Source organism: Uloborus diversus, chromosome 3, assembly GCF_026930045.1.
Source record: "Uloborus diversus isolate 005 chromosome 3, Udiv.v.3.1, whole genome shotgun sequence".
NCBI lineage: Eukaryota > Metazoa > Arthropoda > Arachnida > Araneae > Uloboridae > Uloborus > Uloborus diversus.
This window is the reverse complement of record NC_072733.1, coordinates 138,047,281-138,068,164: the sequence shown is the minus strand read 5'-3', so window position 1 is coordinate 138,068,164 and position 20,884 is coordinate 138,047,281. Positions and strand designations below refer to the sequence as shown.

Here is a 20,884-nt window from a genome sequence, read left to right as displayed (position 1 = left end):
ACACGTGGTTTTAAGCATTTTAATTCGTCTCAAAACTCAGTCATACAGTCAATTGCAAAAAAAGGAAAAAAAAAAAAAAAAACACGGAAAAAAGATTAAGCCAGAAATACGAAACTTTGCATGCTGGTGTAATCTGGTAGTTTGGTGAAGTGTTATTAGATTGATGTTTCAATACAAGTTCCCCATGAAAACTTGCGTAGCGCAGTATGTTGCACAGTAGATAGTGTTTTAGAGAAAGGATACTCGAATTCACGAGTAAGTAGGTCACTATTTTGAAGATATGGCATTAAAAAAAAAAAAAATTTTGAAGACATACCTACGGACGATAAAACGAACGACTATCATCCATGACTACGAATGATAGGTATGCGTCAGAGAACGATGCTTCTGTAGTATGTTGTTCGAAACTTTAAGTAACTATACATTTACAAGGCGCTTCCTTAGTGCCCAGTAGCAGAAGTTTTTTGAGCAGCCTGCGACGCGAGAAAAAAAATCAAAACTAGTCTGCAAGATAAACCGACATTAAAATCAGATTTCAGTCGTAACGCTTAAATCAGCACCGATAAATATTTAAAGCTGTGATGCTGTTTTAAGTACACGCAACTAGTGGGTAATCCCAGAAAATATGGTTCATATCTTCATTAGTTGAAGTGTAAAATTTTTTTTCTTTAAAAATTTTAGATTTTTTCTCCCTTGACTAAGAAATAGTCTGCAGACTTTCTCAGGGATTTACGACGCATGACGACCAGCTTTAACACCAAGAAAATAAAATTGCTTTCTTACAAATAGTAGTGGTGAATCAATAGTGGGGCAAATAATAGTGGGTGAATTTTCTATGCTATATCAGTTATTACTTCTCTTTGGTTTAGCATCTCCGAAAAGTGATGTAACTCCAGAAAAAATACTTTATACAGAAAAACAGTAAAGACATTACGCGGAAGAGTAAACATGAAACAGTTTAAAAATATTTTTTAAAAAAGAAGAGAGAAAATAATAAGAATAGAAAAAAAACGAGAGAAAGGAAAAGAAAACCTTGTTTGAAAACGCTGACCTGCGTAAATAAAGATGCACTGGTCTTGGAAAACCTATATCGTGATATGGGAGCTAAATGGCAAAAAAAGTAATGTTTAAAAAAAGAAAAAACTGGCTGGAGATACTTAAGGGAAAACAAAAGCGATAACGAAAAAGAAAAGGCAAAAAAGTTTTTTCCTTCCTTTATGTACTGTTTCTTCCGGGAGTTGTTGCTAGGGCAGAGACAGACTTTTTTCCCTTTTTAACGCTGTTGGTGCACTGTCAGATCAAGTCTTTAGAATTCTCAACCTTGATCATTGACGTTCTACTATGCCCGTTTTATCGCACTTCGTACTAGTATCTTTCTCTTGTTTTCTTTTGCAACTATACCGCTTTCACTGGAGTTGAATTCAACTACAATTTGCAGTCACTGAAAATACAAAAATATTGAAAATTCTGTATATAAATATACAGAGACTGACAAAAATTGTAAAATCTTAAGAGCCAGGGAAAATTCTCAGGTGCCGTCATATTATTTATCAATCTTTAGGAAAATTCAGCGCATTATGGCTTCTGAAAGATTCCTGTAAAAAGTAGTCGCCAAGAAATTTTTTTAGTTGCCTGAATGACCCGGGGTTAGTCGGACACTGAATGTATGTGAAAGCTCACACATTTTTGGTCAACTGCTCCCAGTCACCATATATCCACGACTTTGTCATCAACACTTCACTACTCTCTTGATGAAATTTTCAATAGTGAGTGGTGAGTGGGGAATAAGGGCAGAAGGGATCGTCTCCTGAGAAAAGTGAAGCTCCCATAAATGCAAGAGTTTAACTTTTGACCCTTTTGACTTATTGATAGCTTGTACCACCACCTCCACGATTACGGCATAGTTCTGTCAAGCAGGGAAAGTCTCCGAGAACCCTGCATCCGTGGTCGAAACCCTCCTATCCCGATTCGATGCCCTACCCACTAGACTAGTTCTGAATCTTGCAGAACACCTTTTTTACTCTGTTACACAATGAATTTACTAGTTTCACAGTAAACTTAAATTGCGCTAATGTGAAGAATTTTTAGTAAACGTTTTTGGACACATTTTGGAATTGAAACGTTAAGTTGATATATTGGAAAAGAATGCAGAATAAGAAAGAGAAAAGCTCTCTTGGTGTGAGACATATCAATATTGAAAAAGTAAAGGTGAAATATCTGAACGGATAAGGACATTCGTGGAATATGAGCCCCTGTTCTTTTCCGGTGTCCAAGCAGATCCGGCGAGACAGTCAGTGCCTCAATATCCGGCAACCTGGGCGACAAATTGAGTCTTTTTGCTGCCATCCTATTGTCAGCTGTTAAGGCGTCCTCTCCTTTTCTTTTCTTTGCTATTCGCTACTCACGCAGCAGTTCAGAATTTTTGCTTTTCGGTGGTTTCTATAATTTCCTCTTCGACGTCTTTCTGGAAAGGGTGGGAAGATTTTAGGAAAAAGGGAAAGCCAGAACCATTTTTCCTGAATTTCAAGGGAAAGAAACAGAATGTAGGTCTGAAATACTTGCAGTCGATGAGTACCACGAAAATTATGCCTTAAGTCGCAAAGCTGAACTATGACTAAAAACAGAAGTTACTCTTTGTATCTTAAGAAACTAATTTCAATGTGCACACTATGGGGTTTGAAGAGTACTGAAGAATGCTGTGTATTAAAATGATTTTAACAATTTGAGGCAATGAAAAGCAAAGAGATGGGCGTTGACTTTTTTAAGTTTCGTGTAAAATGCGTGCGAAGTTTAAATCTTTGTTACGCTTTCATTGAGGTTTTTTTTCTCTAAATCTTGCTGATGTATAGCTACACCTTCCTGGGCTACTATTACCATCTCTTGCTCCAAAACACATGAGAATTTCCCCATCATTTGTACTAGTTGTCCCCAAAGTGTTAGCTTAAGCAAACTATTATGAGTTCCACTTCAAGTCATGGAAGATATTCATTTTTACTGGTTGAAAATAAAACCAGAATTAAAGAAGTACTCATGAAATAAATTTCAAGTAAGTAGGTGCAGATAGTGTTACTTTTAAATATTTTATTTATATATGTATTCTAAAACTCCAAACAACAATAAAAATCCCCCCCCCTTTTTTTTTAAATTTGCGTTAATTTGCATGCACAAATCATCATGAATGATAAAATCTAATATAAGTTATGAGGTTTGGTAAATGTAGATAGAATTCATCTTTTCTTGCTCCCATTTTAAGAATTCTTCGTAACTTGTTTGGAATTCATACGCAATGTTGATTATTCTGCAATTTCCTCTGATACAATCTATGCAATTCTCATTGTAAGTGCTTGCATAATTAAGTTGAAGTTTTGAATGTGTACCGAATCGATGAATGTGTCATTTGTCTGCTACTTCATAATCAAAACCTTAATCCAATGTTTTTCATTGCAGTCTATTCTAAATTTTCTATGTTGAGCGATGAAAATCCAATTTTTCAGCACACTCTATACAAATTATACAAGCTCTGTAATAATTTCTTCAGTTGCTTGAAGTTAAAGAATCAGGAGAGTGCTGGAACACTTTCGTGACTGTAGCAATAAAGTTACTCTTATTGGTTCTCACACGTAACAAACAATGCTGTTACAGTCAAGCTCACTTATTGTAATATCGGTTAGAAGAATATCCCGCTTAAAGTAACCTTTCAATGTACCAAACCGTTGTAACATTTCATTTTGATCCCAGATAATGGAATATCCCGCTTATTAAAATACTTTTTCTTGGCACATTTGCTATTCCATTAAGCGAGCTTGACTGTATTAAATTTTACACGTGTTTCTACCTGTCCTTACTCTCCCTTTACAACTCTAAAGCTTTGCAAAACTAATGTAAAAAGTTTTTTAAAAAATCCTGATATAGCTCCAAATACAGTGCCTATCTATTTTTACGAGTTTCAATTTAGTATATCTTTGTTTTATGGCGAAATACCATTCCATTCCTTTTTTTCCCTCCTTGAAATCTTGCTGCTGAGTCTTGAGGTAAAAAATCAAAAATAGCGATGGCAATCTAGAGGCAAACGACACATCTCCAAAGTGCATTGTTGAGATACTGTCGAAGAAAATCCATTTCATTAGATTCTCGAAATGGCATCTTTCTTTTGCCGATTTTTGTGGTATTTCCGTACCAGGAATGCTTTTGCATAATTGAAGGGCTGGGCCGCAGCGTACGTGTGTGTTTATGAATGTTTGACAACATGCTACTAGAAAGCATCATGAATCTTTAATGGCAGAGAGCTGTACAGTGCCGGAACACAGCATTGCTTTTAACCGTTTGGGATTTTCTCAGTATGAGATAAAAGAGGAAACACAGAGCACAGATTTCGGGCATTTGTAAAGAAAGGCAAACCATTTTGAAATTAGAATTATTATACCTCCAGGCGAGAATAGCTGCTCAACTCACAAGTTGAGCTCGTCATGGACGAGATTTCCGAAATCGATTCTAATTTAATTAGCTAGCATGTATTTCGTGTATGAACTCATGTTAATATATAGAGTGGCAAAGTGTATTTGCCAAATTATCGAAGTTAGATTTCAGTTGAAACAGGACAGATCTGCTAATACTTGTGGAATCTGTTTAAGTCTGACTGTTAGACTGCTGTTTAAATGATTTTCAATTCTGTTTAAATGATTCACTCAGTTAAAATTGCACATCTTTTGCGTAAATGCGAGTTGTTAAAAAAACTACATATCTTAGTACTCTAGTAATATCGGTTAGAATGTAGCTTCGTTGATCTAATTGTTTAGCAATACACATTCAACATATTATCTATTTCCTTCAAAAAGCTCAACACTAACGGAAATTAAATCTTATTATTTTTATTTATTTTATATTTTTAAATTTTTGTACTGTTACTTCATACCCACCTGAGGAAGAAAAGAAAAAGCATATTTATTTCGATGAAGGAAAGTTCACCTTTTAAAGAATTTTAGTCGATGAATGTTGTAATAGCTTAGTTGTAGAAACATTTTACAGACTATTCACGACGCTGAAGTTTTTAATAGTGTAGAAAATTAAACTGTTTGGTATTATGATTGAAATTCACAAAATTTTGTGTAGGGTGAGTAGAAATGTGTTTTACTTTTTTTTACATTTTCTTGATTTTTAAGAGAATATATTTTTTTTTTTTTTTTGTGCAAATAAGTGTTCAAGTTTTATCTTAATAATTCTGTTCTTCTCTTTTCAGCAAGTTCAAATCAACGATGACTTCTGCGGCATGGATGTGAACACGCCACTGGGGGGCAGCATGCCCATAGAGGCCACTCCTGTGCTGACTTATTCGGGACTGCTCTTGACCTCTGTAGCAGCTACTTCCACTCATGATTACACAGTGGCTTTCATGGGTACGGCAACCGGCCACTTGAAAAAGGTGAGCATTTTCTTATTGAGTTTGATCTTCAAACATTGTCTCAAAGTTCCAAAGGTGCCTTGGCTTATGCAAAGAATTTTTCAGCTACCTCACCCTCCCTCTCAAAGAAACGTGAACTGCATTCGTTGAATGGAAATATGCTTCAAATTCTTTGTCGTTTTTCAAAACTATCTAGATCATTCGTAAAAAAGTTCTGTTAATTAGTGTAGCGTAGTGTTATTATGATAGGGCTAGTTGCTACAGCTTAAGTTCAAAAAGTTGAGTTATGATACTATGAGAGAGAGAGACAGACTGATTATATTGATAGAGAGAGAAAGAGAGTGAGTTATGATAATGGATATGATAAAACACCTTTACAACAGTAGCTCTCAGTTTTGACAAAAAAAAAGGTCCTTTTTATGCTAGATTGTAAATAGTTTTTGATGCAGATTTAACGATGGAAATTTAAATTTGAAATTCACTAGTAAGGTTATTCAAAGGGTATTCAAAAATTTTTTTTTATAGAAATTCGTTTATGCAGAATTTTTTTTTTTCTAGAGCTTGAAAATAAACTTAACATCACGTATAAATATATTTATTTAAAACAATGCAATTCATAATTCATTTAAATTTAGGGTTAATTTTCCATTATATTTTTAATATTTAATTTTTTTTGCTCTACTTTTCTTACTTTATATATTATTTAAGAAATCAAATTTGGATACTTGTGATACACAGTGAAACCATACTTGTATTTTGAGAGATGGTTTCACTGTAGTGCGATGTGCAAAACTTGACTTTTTTTTTTTTTTTGAGTTTCGATGAAATTGACTACTTCAAAATTCTGTCCATAACTGAGAGACATTTTATAAGATTTTCAAAAGGATCTGCCCTCTGTCACGGAAAGATCAGCAAGAATTTAAACACCACCAATAATTTCGATTTCGTAACTGCTTGCATTGAATCTCAAATTTGTTGCAATCAGCTTCTTTTCAAATGAATAGGTTAAAAAGTTGAAATATTTAATTGTGTAGAAATAGACTTGATTTAATTCAATACTAAACAGGTTCGTTTTCGAGAATGGTGAGGAAAACAATGTAAGTGCGATATTTGTTTTGCTAAATGTTTCTGTTGATGTTGTAATATTTATTATTTTTATAATTTAGTAAAGATAAATATAACTGAAGTATCTTTTCAATTATTTCACGTTTGACCACTTTTAAATTTTATTTTTCCGATTACAAACCGTTTGACTTTCATTTACTTTCCTTTCTTCTTCTTTTCTTTTTTTTTTATATTTTTCTTTTCTTTCCTTTTTTAAAAATAATTAATATTACTTTTCAAAAGAATGTTTAATTGTGCTCTCGTGAACGCATTTTAACGTACTCAAATCAACAAACTTATTTACATGGAACTAGGCTTTTATTTTTTTTTCTTCTAATGTTGTGTCAGACATTTTTAATACTTAGAGATGTGTCTTCTTTTGATAAAGATAGAAAGAATAGAAAAGAAACTGATTTTTCAGGTTTCAGATTATTAACAGCACGTGTAATAAAAATGAAATCAATATAAAGGAATGTAACGTAAAGTTAAGTATGAGATTTGATCGAAATATGAATGATTTAAATGTTTCATTTTTCTTTTTGTTTCATATGTTTCATTTTTTCACCTCAAGTAGTTAAAATTGAACCTCAACTATGTTTAGCGTTTTCTTCCCAGGAAAGGGTTTTTCTTAGTGGTGTTTTCATCCTCCCCCCCCCCCCGTTTTGCTGCGCCACTGCTCACGCTTGATGTCGTGACACCTCGCCTTATTAAATGCAGAGTAAATGAACAAAATCTTATAAAATTTTCATTTGACTTAATCACCAAATCAAGATGTGTTTGTAGCTGGAGAAATATCTGCTCATAAAAGAAGATTCCGTTTCCTGATCTTGGTCTCTGTTGTCTGTTTGCTTAATTAAATGCATGTGCTAAGTAAATGAACAAAATCTTATAAAATTTTCATTTGACATCACCAAATCAAAGGGTGTTTGCACATAGTTGGAAAAATGTCTGCTCATGGAAGAATACTCCTGATCTTGGTCTCTGTTGTCTGTTTGCTTAATTAAATGCGGATGCAAAGTAAATGAACAAAACAAATTTTCATTTGGCTTATCACCAAATCAAAATGTGTTTGTAGCTGGAGAAATATCTGCTCATAAAAGAAGACTCCATTTCCTGTTCTTGGTCTCTTTCGTCTGTTTACTTAATTAAATGCGTCACCTCAGTGACAAGCACTTTTGCCAACAGACATATCAGCAATCCATCTATGCCTTCAACTGCAACTCTTTTTGAATAAATCATCACCAACTGCATAGGGTGTTGTTGCATTGCTGAAAAGAATCACGGCATGCTTGACGGCATGCTTGGGTCTAACTAATAATCTAATCTCGTGGGGGTGTGTGAAAATGATCTTTATGTTCGGAAGGACCATTGAGACTTCGATCCCTTGGGCCTTGATGGTTATGGTCAACGTACTTAATTAGATGTGTCACCTGAGTGACAGCTGCTTTTGTCACCTGACGTATCAGCAAGCTTCCATCTATTTTCTCGCGTCATTTTCCCTCCATTGACGTTCCTGAGAGTGCATGCCTTCTATAGATTGTTGAGGAGAAACTTTTTCTCTCTTCTTTCCTATCCTTTATCATTTTATTCCGCCCTCCCCTGCCTCTTTCCTGTACTTTTTCCCCGCTGTCTGTGATTGTTGTAAGGCTCCCCTCTTAAAGAGGGATACTTTTTTATTATTATTATTTTTTTTAAGGAATAAAACAAAGATTTAGTTTTCCCTCCCGTCTGTCATTCCTTCGTTCTATTTGCAACGTCTTCAAACTTTCATACATTAGAATTGTTGTTTTGCAATATATATATATATATATCATTTTCTTTTTTCACTCTCGTTTTCTAAATTTTTCAATTTGTATTTTTAACCCGAGTTTTTATGAATTTTCATGAAGTTTAAAACTTTCGAAGTGATCGAGAAAATCGTTAGTTTTATCTTGAAATTTCTAACATAGCATGTCTTGTTCTTCCTTCATCAAAGAAAAAAAAATAATAATAATGATTATAAAAAAAAAAATGCTGAATCACTTGCACTTATTAAAACTAATCATTCTTAATTATCATTAATGATGGGACGATGCCAAAGGGAAAAAAGTTTTTATAATGTTGTCTATTGCCTTACATTTTAATTTTATTTTGCTTATATGTGTATAATGGATGCTCTACTCTCATTTTAATTTCTTTTCTTCTTGATATTAATTAGTTTAAGGTATCCAACTAGGTTCGGAGCAGTTTTTTTTAAAAACACTATTATGAAATAATATTAATGTTTTTTTAGAAGCAGAATGATCTTAAAACATGTTTTTTGCTTAAAAAAAACAATAATATCAATAACTTTTTTTAAATGGGTGATTTTTTGGCAAAAATGACTGAAAATTACCAGTTAGGAGAAACACTGTATTTAAAAAAATTAACTAGCTATAAATAATTTGCTTAGATTTTTTCACATGTATAAATATTACACATGAAACAGACCGCAGGTTAAGAAATATTTCAAGAATTTGACTTTATCCAGAAATTTCTCAACAATTTCTCACCTTTTTTCGGTAAAAAAGCTATAAATCAAAAAATATTTCATCATTTACATAATATGTGGTCTATTCCACTCACAAGTACTTGCAAGACAGGCATGCCAAATTTCATGCTTGAATACTGAATAGAATTTGCAAAATCATGTTTTCCGTAGCCAGTATCGAGAAATAATTGCATTCTTCAAAAAACGTAAGTAAAGATTTGACTTAACACGCGTTATACTGCAGACGCTTAGTATTCAAATGCTTATAACGTGAGTTCTAATTCGCGTAGATTATAAAACCAAAATGTTTCATTATCTTAAAGAATGGGGCTGTTGAATAAAACTATTTTGAGAAAAAGTGAATTTTGGTCGAAAATCGCCTTTTCAACGTAGTCGGATAAGTAGTTAATAAAATGATTGATTGCAAATTGTAACGCAATAACCAATTGATTAAAAAGCATCTCTATTATTTGCTGAATTCTTTTTAAAAAACTAAAAACAAACTAAAAAATGAAATTCCAAATAATTTTCAACAGCATTTCAGGTAACTTATTTGCAAGTAAAATCAAAGCGTTATTTTGTTGGAACTGCAAAAAATCGTAGATCACAACTGAGAATAGAAACATTTGACAAGAAGATAATTTTTATGAGTGACAAATGAACAAAAATCTAAAGCTTAACACAATAATATCACAAATAGCAATAAAAATAATAATATGTAAAATTCCCGTATGACTGTGAGACTTTTTTCAATTCTTTCAAGGCCAAAATTCTAGTTTTGAGATGCATAATCAATTTAAACATTGGAGATACTAGGACAAATAATAAGGATTGCTATACACATTATTAAATGAAATCCTGCAATACGATCTCTAATACAACATTTTAAATCAGTTGCTGACATTGAGTATTGGAAAGTAGTTCGTTGACGAAAAGGTAATTTTACTGGAGAAGAGGGAAAAAAATTACAAGTCATTAAAATAAATACCGAAACTATTATTATGAATATTATTGTAAATTGCTTGCTTTGAAATTAAAACGATTCATTAGTAGGGCTTTAGTAATTATTTTAATGACTCTTAATGATTTTTCTTCCTCTCCTGTAAAATATTGTTTTTGTCAATTGACAACTTTTCAATGTTATTTACGAAATTCAGAATTTTAAGCTGGAATTGACTATAATGTGACTTTTGTGTCTTTAGTGACTTAAGCTTGAACGCCTGCCGAATCAAGGGCGCCCATATGCAAAATTGCAAGGGGGGCTCAGATATTTTCCCCATGGGTTAGGAGGGTATTTTCTCCATGGAAACCGATTTCAGGACAGATTTCAGTCATTAAAATATTTTATTTTTAATAACTTATTCATTGATGGCTGGAGATTAAATGTTTTTACATTTTTGCAAAGAAAAAAGTACTAAAAGAAAGGAAGGTCTAACTTCAAGGGGGGGGGAGGGCTCGAGCCCCCTTGCCACCCTATATGGGCGCCCTTGTGCCGAATATATTTTCTTGGAACGGAGAAAATAATAAATTATATAATTAATGCGGAAGTTATATATCTGACTGAATAATTTTTATTTCGATGTTTTTAGCTTTAAATATTTGGTTTACTTACGTATCTAATTACTCATGGAAATTGTACAAAGTAGCCTGTATAGTTTTAATCATTCTTTTCTTTTTTTAAATTTTTTCTTTTAAAATATTTTTTTCGTTATTCTGTATTCCTCTAAAAGCATGTATTTTTTTTTTTTTTTTTCATTCTGGAGTCTTTTCTGATATTAATTTAACTTCCCCTAGAAAGAAAAATCCACATAAACAAATCTACGAGAAATAACTAGATCCACTTTCTGAAGATTTTTTTTTATTCCGTAGAAAATCCAGTCATTTCCGAGTTATGCCACTTTTATTAAAAGAATGAAATCTTCTGCAAAGCAATCCGATTTTTTTGCCACACTGATTAATGTGGCTCTTTTTCGTAGGAAATATAGATTTTTTTTTTTATCCTGACAACCTTGCTTTATTTGTGATGAAACAATAGCTGCCTGCTTTAGACCCGACACCATTTGTCAAAACACAGATTTCTTATTCTGGTATGGCTCTGTCAGGCATCAGGCAAAGAAGATGAGACTTAAGATTCGATCATAAATATTAGTAATTCCGTTAAACGCGCACCAAGACTCGAAAGAAAAAAACTAAAGAAGAGGAAAATGTTAAATGATATCTTTTTCCGTTACTTTTTCGATTGTTATTTTTGAAAAAGAAAATGTACACAAATTTTATTGGTTGTTGCTTTAGCATTTCTTCCATTTATCTACAAGATTGTAGACGCCGTCATTAATATTTCAAGTCATTAAAGTAACCTCATCTGGGGGGAAAATAGATTTTAAAAAAATATCTTTTTTCAAAATCGCCTTTACTCGGTTTTTGCTTTAATTTAGAATCACGCATTTGCTCATTTATAAAACGACTTCTTATCTTGACTTTGCATTAAAGTCAACATTACGCGTAATTGGGTCCTTTATTTGAATATTACGGAATTCTTGGGGATGGTGGTTTTCAAAGGAATTGTGCGCTACAAGGACCTTTTTTTATGCGATTCCCGCCCCCCACCCCTCTCTCCTTTTTGCATTTATTTTTCTTTCTTTTTTACTCTGGGAATATTTCAGAGATCGTGAATAAATTCTGGTTTTTCTGTATTTTAGTCTTAATTTGCTTTACCGTAAACTAAAAGTAGTACTTCGATGTAATCAAAATGTTGAAGATATTTATGTTACGTAGAAATGTATATCCAGAAAAAATAATTATAGAGAAATGCTTTTGATTATTTACACCGTTAGCCTGCAGCGTAAATGTACTTTCAAAACACACACTCGGTAATTTTGGAGCTTTTTGTCCTCTTTACAACTGATATAAAAATGTAAAGAAATACATAAACCAATAAAAATTACTTTAAAAATTGCTATTCAATAGTTTTTATTATTTCTATATTCTTATTCATTTATTTATTATTGTTATTTATTTTTATTTATTTATTTTTATTTTTCTTATTTTAGACATGAGCATTGTCGTTCTTTTTAATGATCCGTTTATAAGAGGATGATATTTTTTTCTCCAGTTCTGACTCGTTCAAATGCGAGAGTTACTATCGTACATTGAAAGTATTTCATTGGATCAATGATATTCTTTTTAAAGAAAAGCAATTAAACTGAGCTAAAAGTAAGAAAATTTGCCATTAAATATTTAATTAAAAATATTCCATTTATGCTTAGAGGTGTAAAGCAATTATAGTTCATTTTGTAAGATAAGGCCGAGTAGTAAGACATCCGTTTTTCGTTTTAAAAGTCGCAGGTTCGGTTCTAGCATGATTCAAAATTTGATAATTAAATTTTATTCAACGAAATAAATAAATAAAATTTTCATGGCATCGGAAAAGTTGCAAGCGTGTATTCTAATTCCATTTTTGTGATGTTCGAGGTTGTACTAAAATGTAGCAGTATGTACAGAAGCAAAGTATTATATAAGGCAGTGAAAAGCAAAAAGATATAAGTGCCAAAATTAAAAATTTCGGGATAACCAGTATACAAATGGTAGGTGAACCTCTCCTCTGTTTTGGGATGAAAGTTTAGCTAGGACCAAAACTTCAAACGCATTTTACTCAAAACTTGAAAATGTTCACTTACATCCCTTTAATTCTCACTGCATCATATGTTGCTTGAAGTTAATACTATCAATGAAAGATTACTTGATTGGTACATATTACGAAAAGTGAGAGCTCAATTCAAAAGCACATGTGACTCAAACTTGATGAAAACTAAAAGTAGATAGATCCCTTGAATTCACATCAATCATATAATGAATGAAAAATTAATATGTTTAAAAAATATTTTTTAAATGAGTTTGTAAACTATATAGGTTAGCCGCTTGTGAAATTGTCCCTTATTTAATGAATTTTCAACAATAAAAGGAAGGAATGAATGCAAAGAAAATAGGCTGCTTTGAAAAATAATTTCAAATGTCAGTTTATAAATTATCATTGGAGCAGGTTAGTCGTTTGTAAAATCATGTCACACATGATTAAAAAAATTTTAACAGTAAAAGTAACGAATGCATACGCTGAACAAATTAGTTTAAAGATATTTTAAATGTGAGTTTATAAATCACCTTTAGAACAGGTTATCCGTTTGTAAAATTGTGTCACGTATGTAATAAATTTTTAACAGTACAATGACTGGATGAATACGCTGCACTAAGTCCGTGATCCTTACATAAAAAAGCAAAAGTGGCAAAGACGAAGAGCCTGTAAAAAGACTAATGGCGTATTTCAGCTGAATCAGCGAGTTAGTTGCAGATTCGGCAACTGCAAAGACTGCATCCTAAAAGAGTCAATAGACGGGGTGCTTAAGACGAAGGAATTGGCAAGACCGAAAAGGAACTTTCCTTTTTTCCCCAACTCACGACAAGAAAATTTTGAGTGATTTGAATTTAATACACTTCCTGATTGAAACGGCGCATTTCCGATGATGACAATTGATTTTCGGTACGAGATCTCTCTCCCGGGGTCGGTTTCCGATCGAGCCGCTGTTTCTTTTATCCAGGACTCTTTTCCTCATATAATATGCATAAGTTCCATCACACATATACGCAATCCTATACTACCCAAAAATCATTTTTTGTATCTTGGCAATTGAATGGTTTTGCCTTAAACTGCTTTTACGTAATGCGTTCAATCTGCGAAGATTTTGACGTGATCTGCTCAAATTTGCATGAGTTGCTTCAGTTAGTATTGGAAAGTGCCTTTTGATCCTTTTCTTCCCCTCAATAACGTGTGCAGTTACTTCTTTTCTATCATTCCTTAGACATTAACATATGGTTTTGTTTATTGATGTTTATTTCCTTTTTGCTTGCTCGGATTTCATAGTCGTACTGAAGGTCATTTTTTCTTCAGGAGAAATCATCTACAAGTTAAAAGTTTCGTTTCTTTACATCCGTCTAAATTCCGAGATGTATTTAGTTATCGATATATATTCTTATTTTTCAATTCTTCCGGTTCGTTAAATTGAAAGTGCAGTTGCCATATTATCTTTCTCTTTCAACTCTTCCCGCTCGTTAAATTGAAAATGCAGTTATATTCTTTCTATCTCTCTTTTAATTCTTCCGGGTGCACTAAATTGAAAGTGCAGTTGTTATATATTCTGTCTCTCTCTCTCTTTCCATTCCTTAGGTCTGCTAAATTTTAAGTGCAGTTGTTATATTATTTTTCACTTCTAATTCTTCGGGCACGTTAGACTGAAAATGCTGTTCTTTTATTCTCTGTGTTTTAATTCTTCCGGCTCGTTCAATTGAAAATGTAGTTATATTATCTCCATCTCTCTCTCTCTTTAAATTCTTCTGGTGCGTTCAATCGAAAGTGCGTTTGTTATATTCTCTCTCTCTCTCTCTCAATTCCTTCGGCCTGTTAAATTTTAAGTGAAGTTGTTATATTATTTTTTCACTTTTAATTCTTCGGGCACGTTAAATTGAAAATGCTTTTCTTTTATTCTCTCTCTCTTTTAATTCCACCGGCACGTAAAATTGTAAATGCTGTTGTATTATATCTCTTTTTTAACTATTTTGTTTCGTTAAACATACGTACTGTGTTTTGCATTCCGAATTAAAGATCCGAATTAAAAATCAAACTTATGGACTTTGTGCTCCCCCCCCCCCGCTTCACACAATAATGTACTGCTTAAATAATATTCATAGTTAAAAGCGATATTTTATCCTACATTAATGAAACTTATAAAAGTTTAATATGTATGATCTTGGGTACAATACAAACAAATATTCTCATTGAAAGAGGAGCTTGTTATTGATTAGTTTTCTCCAACCGGTCGTATTTATTTAATTTATTATTATTATTTTTATTTATTTTTATTTTATTTATTTATTTATTTATTTTATTTTTTTGCACCATCAAAAAAGGAAGAAAAAGCATGAGTAGAATTCTCTCACTGTAAAGGCTCCAGGAGTACTGAAAAACTTTTACTGAGCTATTACTACACCCTAATTTGCGACATGTAATTGAGTTATTTGATTTTTTTTTTTTTCACTTCAACAAAAAATCAAAATTTAGGTCTTGATAAACGTCGTCATGAATTTCGCTGCATATCTTGAAACTATAAAGGATTACTGCTGTTTTTGTTTCCCCTTTAGCTGAAAAAAAGTATCCTAAACCATTCAAAAAAAAAAAAAATATATATATATATATATATATATATATATATATATATATATTTCATTTTTTATCCTACACCACCCGAGTACCGTTTGTATTTCTCAAGGAGTGACTGTCCAGTTAGAAATGCGAATCTCTGAATCCGATCGGCAGACAAACCACAGCTTCAATCGAGCCGGTTAGGTCAATCGATGCAAAAGAGAGCGAAGCTGTGGTGACTGCACATTAACCACATCGACATCAGCCCGTTACCTGCTTGACGGGATCCTTCAAAACAGGCAATCATTATCCCTGTTTAATGAAGCCCAAGCAGAGCCCCCCATTCAGAAGGGGGCGGCCGCTCTTATTCCAATAAAACGCACCCCCGCAGCCTCCCGGGAGACTCCGCTACCTTTGCTCAAGAGGTCACAGACATGCCTTCTCAAAGAAACCTCGGAGGTTTGTTTTGCCTCTTAAGGATTCGAATTGCTGAAGGAGTCTTTTGAGCGGTTCTTTCCTTTGCGGTTTTGATCAGTTCAAAGAAATTTGAATCTATTGTGAAGTCACAACGGCTGCCTTTGTGACTGCTTGCAGTTTTCAATGCACCATCTTTGCCGGTCTATGCTATTCTGGCAGTCTGTCTATACTTCTTCTCTTTGTTTAGTTTGCTAGGTAGCAGTTAAGTCGATAGTTCTCTCATAAGGCACACATTTATTCTTTTTGTTAGAACGAGTCCTTCAAATTAAAGTAATTCCTTATGAAATTTATTGTTGAATGCGGGGTTGGATATTTTTCTGACTCTTTCTCAGTGAAAAAATGTGTTCCACTTCAAACAAGAGAGAGACAAAAAAAAAAAAAAAATCGATTTTAAAAGTGCTTTGAATGTACTTTTCTTACCTCTTTTTTTAAAAAAATAAAGAAATTTTTTTTTTTGAAAATTATTCTAAAATTCAAAAATATAAAGAGAGATTTTCTTTTTTAATTGTGTGAGTGATAGCAATAACTTAATATCATACACGCTTTTTTTTCCTTCTTTGTAATCATTATTGTAAAATGCACATCTAGTTCACGGTAGTTAACTAGTCGTTCATCCGAGAGTAGCTGAGATTTTTGGAATAACCGGGAAACCGTGACCAAAATCAGATCTGAGATCTCCGCCTATTCCTTGGGCTAACTTTAAATATTTTTGAACTTCTGAAGCTTAAAATAAATTTTCTCTTATGTATCTTCTTAGCGTATTTAAAGTGCTGTAATTAGTGAAAAGGTGTAAAAATTACTTTTCCCGTAGTATTAATATATATTGCCACATTTAGCAGTAATTTGGTTCTTAATTTTTCAAAACTTTACTCAGGGTCAATGAGTTAGTTGTTTTTGTACTTAGTGCATACTTAACACAAAATACATATACACACACATAAATAAATCATTCTTCTCAAAGTTAGGGGAGGGGCAGACCCCCCTGGCTCCTTCTTCAAATGACTGTTCGGCAGGGGGTGGAGGAGGGAATGTTTCGCCATATGACGAAAGTAAGCCAAGATTTCTTGACCCCCGTGTGAAATAACGATAGACACACTTTTAATTTCCATAAAAGATTGATTCTGTTTGATTTGTTAAATCAAAACATTCTCATCTCCAAGGTTACCAGATGTTGTTCAATTGAAAAACAGTTCTTCCTTTTTCAGTTAAAATTTTAAGTTCTCCCTTGAGCAAGAAACATCCTCCATGAACTGAAATTAACTTTCACCACAATTTCATTTTCTGCGTGTAAAACCAATGACGTGAAATTTCGTTAGTTATCTTCAAATTTGAGCCTATATAAGCTATGTTTGCCGCGGACCAACGATTGGAATAAATCAGCTAGACAATCGACAAAGGCCAAATGTAATGTTACTTTAACGAATGTGTCCTATGCAAATTTACAATGATGAGTTGATATCAAAACTAAACAGCTATAATTTGCCTTATCCTTAGTGTTCTCTAAACAAATATCAGTAAACCAGTGTGCATTTAGTTTTTTCTCTTTTCGCCAAATGTAGTGCAATGATTTCGCCAAATAAAAATGTAGAAACCTAAGTTTTTTAATCATTGTATTTATCCGTAATAGTCGGTTTCGAGATTAAATGTCATTAATTTCAACTTTCGGGTCTGGTTACCCTCTTCATGACCGACTTCTTTCTGGAACTTCTTAAAGGGTGACGAACGATAGCTATTCCGTTTCTAATCGAAGAAAGGAATTTCATATTTTTACGCTTTTAACGATGCATTTATTTTTCTTCTTTAAACTATCATTTTTTTTTTTTTTTTTTTTCAAAAAATGCTATTAAACACCTTTAAAAACACATTTTTTTCAAAATGAAAGTTGGCATGGAAAAGGGACAAAATATATTCATTTGAAACATCTTTTGTAAAACTATTGTTTTTCACATATTTTACTTTTTTTTCATTTTTCTAAGTAATTAGGTAGTGTGGCTTATGAAACTTTCAATTGCATACATATATTATTTCAGTACATATGAGTTGGCGAAAGATGATAGTTTGCTTTGCTTGAAAAAACTTTTAAGGTGGCTCAAATAAACATTTCATTTGATGAAGAGTGTGAAATACCCCATTCATAGCAAAGGAAAAGGACACTGCACCATCTCTTTTTTTTCTTTTTCATCTCTCTCGCTCTTTCTCTTTCTTTTTGCCCGCTTTTCCTCGTTGGCCATCAAGTAACAAAAACTGGAATCCATCGAAATGACGATGGATGCGGTAAAAAATGGCACAGGAAGGAGAATAAGAGAGGAACAACTCGGACATTTCACTGGCCGAAATATAGTTTAAAAGTCTCTCTATTTTCGAGAAATGTTCTTTTTACTGTGGAATCCCTTCTGAATGGAATCCCTACTGTAATGGCGGCCATCTCTCGCCTGCCGCTGCCTTTCTTCCCCCTCTGATCCAGACATTGGCATCATGCCAAGGGTCGTCTCATCTTTTGAATGGCACAGGGGCTTTCCTCCCTCTGCCCCCGCAGAACGTTTGTTCAGGTTTAGGGAACTGCACCTGAACGCCAAAAGAGGACGAAGGAAAATAAATTTCTCATCTATGGTCAGAGGCAGAAAAGTTATTTATTTTACAGTGCTATCAAACGGAAGAAATGACAGTTCAAAAAATTAAAAGGGGAGTGCAGTTGGTGGACTTCGTCGCGAAATAACTCCGAGGTTATTGGCGCACCGTAAACCGGAATGACATGGGGTTTGCAAGACTATTTAAAACTTAATCTAATTGACGAAAATGTACGCAGTTTACTTTTTGTTCGATAAAATCTTGCATAAAACTAGTTTATATGTGTCCTTTTCTTCTATTATTTTAAGATCAGTTTCATATATATATATATATATATATATATATACACCAGGGCTGCCCGTAGCGAAAAAAAAGAAAAAAAAGCGACTGAAGTTACTATTTTGAAACAACGGCGATTATTTTAGTCAAAAAGCGACTAAAATACATAAAACTCCCTTCTTTTATCTTTTTTTTCTCCAACGATGATAAAAATTAAAAAAGGTGAAATTTCACCTTTATCTCCCACCTTCCAAAAAAAAAAAATCAAGAACGTTTTCCTGCGTTTACTTTTTGAAAATAAACGTTTTAAAAGTTCAGAAAATGAACTATAATAAGCATATTCATGGTCAAATATGTGTGATGCTCATGTTTTTGTAAGAAAATTTCGTTTTTGATCGCAATTTTTGTATGGTGTTAGTTTTTGAGATTGCGATTTTTGTGAAAATTTTGTTTCCGCTACTGCTATTCTTATTAACTGTTGTTTGCATTCCAAATGAATATCAGTAAAATTTTGCTATTTCATTTCTTGCAGCCTTATTACTTTTTTTTTTCTTTTTTTTAAGACGAGTGCTAATATTCACGCATTCGGAAATTTTACAGCCAAACAATGAGAAATTATTACGAGAAAGTGTTGGTACTTGATTCGTTAGTGCTCCTTTAAAAAGAACGGACTTAGTCAAGTAAATGTTTTTTTCAAGAATTGTTTAAGCAAAATTTTCGGGTAATTTGCCTCGCGCTCAGGTCGAACCCCTGCTGTGAGTCGTCCCGCTTACATACTACGCTACCAAGATATGTCTTTTAATTTAAGTATCGTTGCATCAATATGACAAATGCTTTTTTTTTTTTTTCAAAAATATGCTAGAGTACTTGAGATACCATATTCTGAACCTAGCGACTATTTTGGAGGCTATCTTTCAGCCAGAAGCTACTAAAGTGACTACTTTTAGTAGAAGTACTCAGTGACAGCCCAGATATATGACATTTTACTTAAAACGATGGTAGTAGCGGCGGGTTTGGAAACTTGAAGAGTAACAGCTGAGGTTTTTCTTAGCTGGAAATCCAAAAGAAAAAGGTTTTATCGCCTTTAAACTTTACCTATCCGTTCTTATAGTTTAGTGTGCAGAAGAAATGATGGGGTTGCTCGTTCTTCGATGTCCCTCTTTTTTCCATTGTGCAACTTTAAAGGATGCTTACTGTAGAAGATAACTACAAAAACGAAGTAAAAATAACATTTTCTCTTTCTTTAATTTTAAAAAAGAGAGAAACCCACAAATACAATAACGCAAAGTGGTCTTTTAATCTCATGAATGTTGTTGGTACCGATGCCACTTGGAAGACCCAAGCCGCTTTCAAAAAGCAAGTAGGAATTATGGGAGCGGCTCCTTAGAAAATGGATCCTTATAAAGGAAGTAGTCTGATATTCACTTCGACCGATAGATGAAAGCATCACTTATCGCCCGCCCATAATTTTATCAAAGTTCTGAGGAGGAGAGATAGTCTTCAAGAACACTGCACTCATGGTAACTGCTACCCGCTAGCGACCGACCACATGACTTTCGGGCCCACAGATTTAACTTGACCATACAACGAGAGCTCTGAACACACGTTCTCGGTGTGTATTTCGGGAATCAAACTCTGGACATTCCAAGTCCAAATCCCTACTCTCTTAAAAAATTCCAGCGATTTTAACTCAGACTGAGTAAATTTTCACTCCTTTCCAGTGTCGAAAACGCACTTTCCTTATAGGAGTGAATTTCATTCCTTTTGCGGAACGGTTATTTTCACTCCTTTTGGATAAGCGTATTTCACTCCCTTTTGATAAGTGTTTTTCACTCTTTTTAAGACTAAATTAATATCCTAAATGAGTGGTTGCTTTCTGTTTTGGAAAGCCGCTAGTTCACTCTTTTTTTAGAATAAAATAGGTAAAATCATTTCACTCTCCTTTGGTGAAATTGTTTTTTAAACGTGTTTTCATGTGCTTATGCTGTGTATTTGAATTTAAAACTGTTTTTAAAACTTATTTCATTTGAAAAAAAAATTAGTTTTTTAATTTAAAAAATGAAAAAAAAAAATGTTTTTAGTGTTTCCGAAGAGGATGCACAAGAACTGTATGGCAAATACGAAGAATTTTCTTTTTTATTAAAACTTTAACTGGTAATATTTCTTGAACTACTGGTACATCGTTACAAATCACGCACGTGCAATATTACGTACATTTCCGACTCTAAAGATTGAAATAAAACTAAAAAACCCACACAGTTCCAAATAAGTAGGTTTAAAATTTTGAAACTCTATATTGATATTCTCGGTATGCCTTTTAACATTAATAATGTTTTAAAAGTTACATCAGTTCAAATTA

The 20,884-nt window shown here is 33.1% G+C and overlaps 1 protein-coding gene across 1 annotated transcript in view; it reads left to right on the top strand.

Annotated features, from left to right (window-relative positions):
• LOC129218625 (plexin-A2-like) overlaps window positions 1-20,884 on the top strand; it is a 536,492-nt gene that overhangs the window by 291,067 nt on the left and 224,541 nt on the right. The window contains 1 exon segment of the mRNA XM_054852946.1: window positions 5,237-5,419. Within this exon segment, the coding sequence (XP_054708921.1) occupies window positions 5,237-5,419 (183 nt within the window).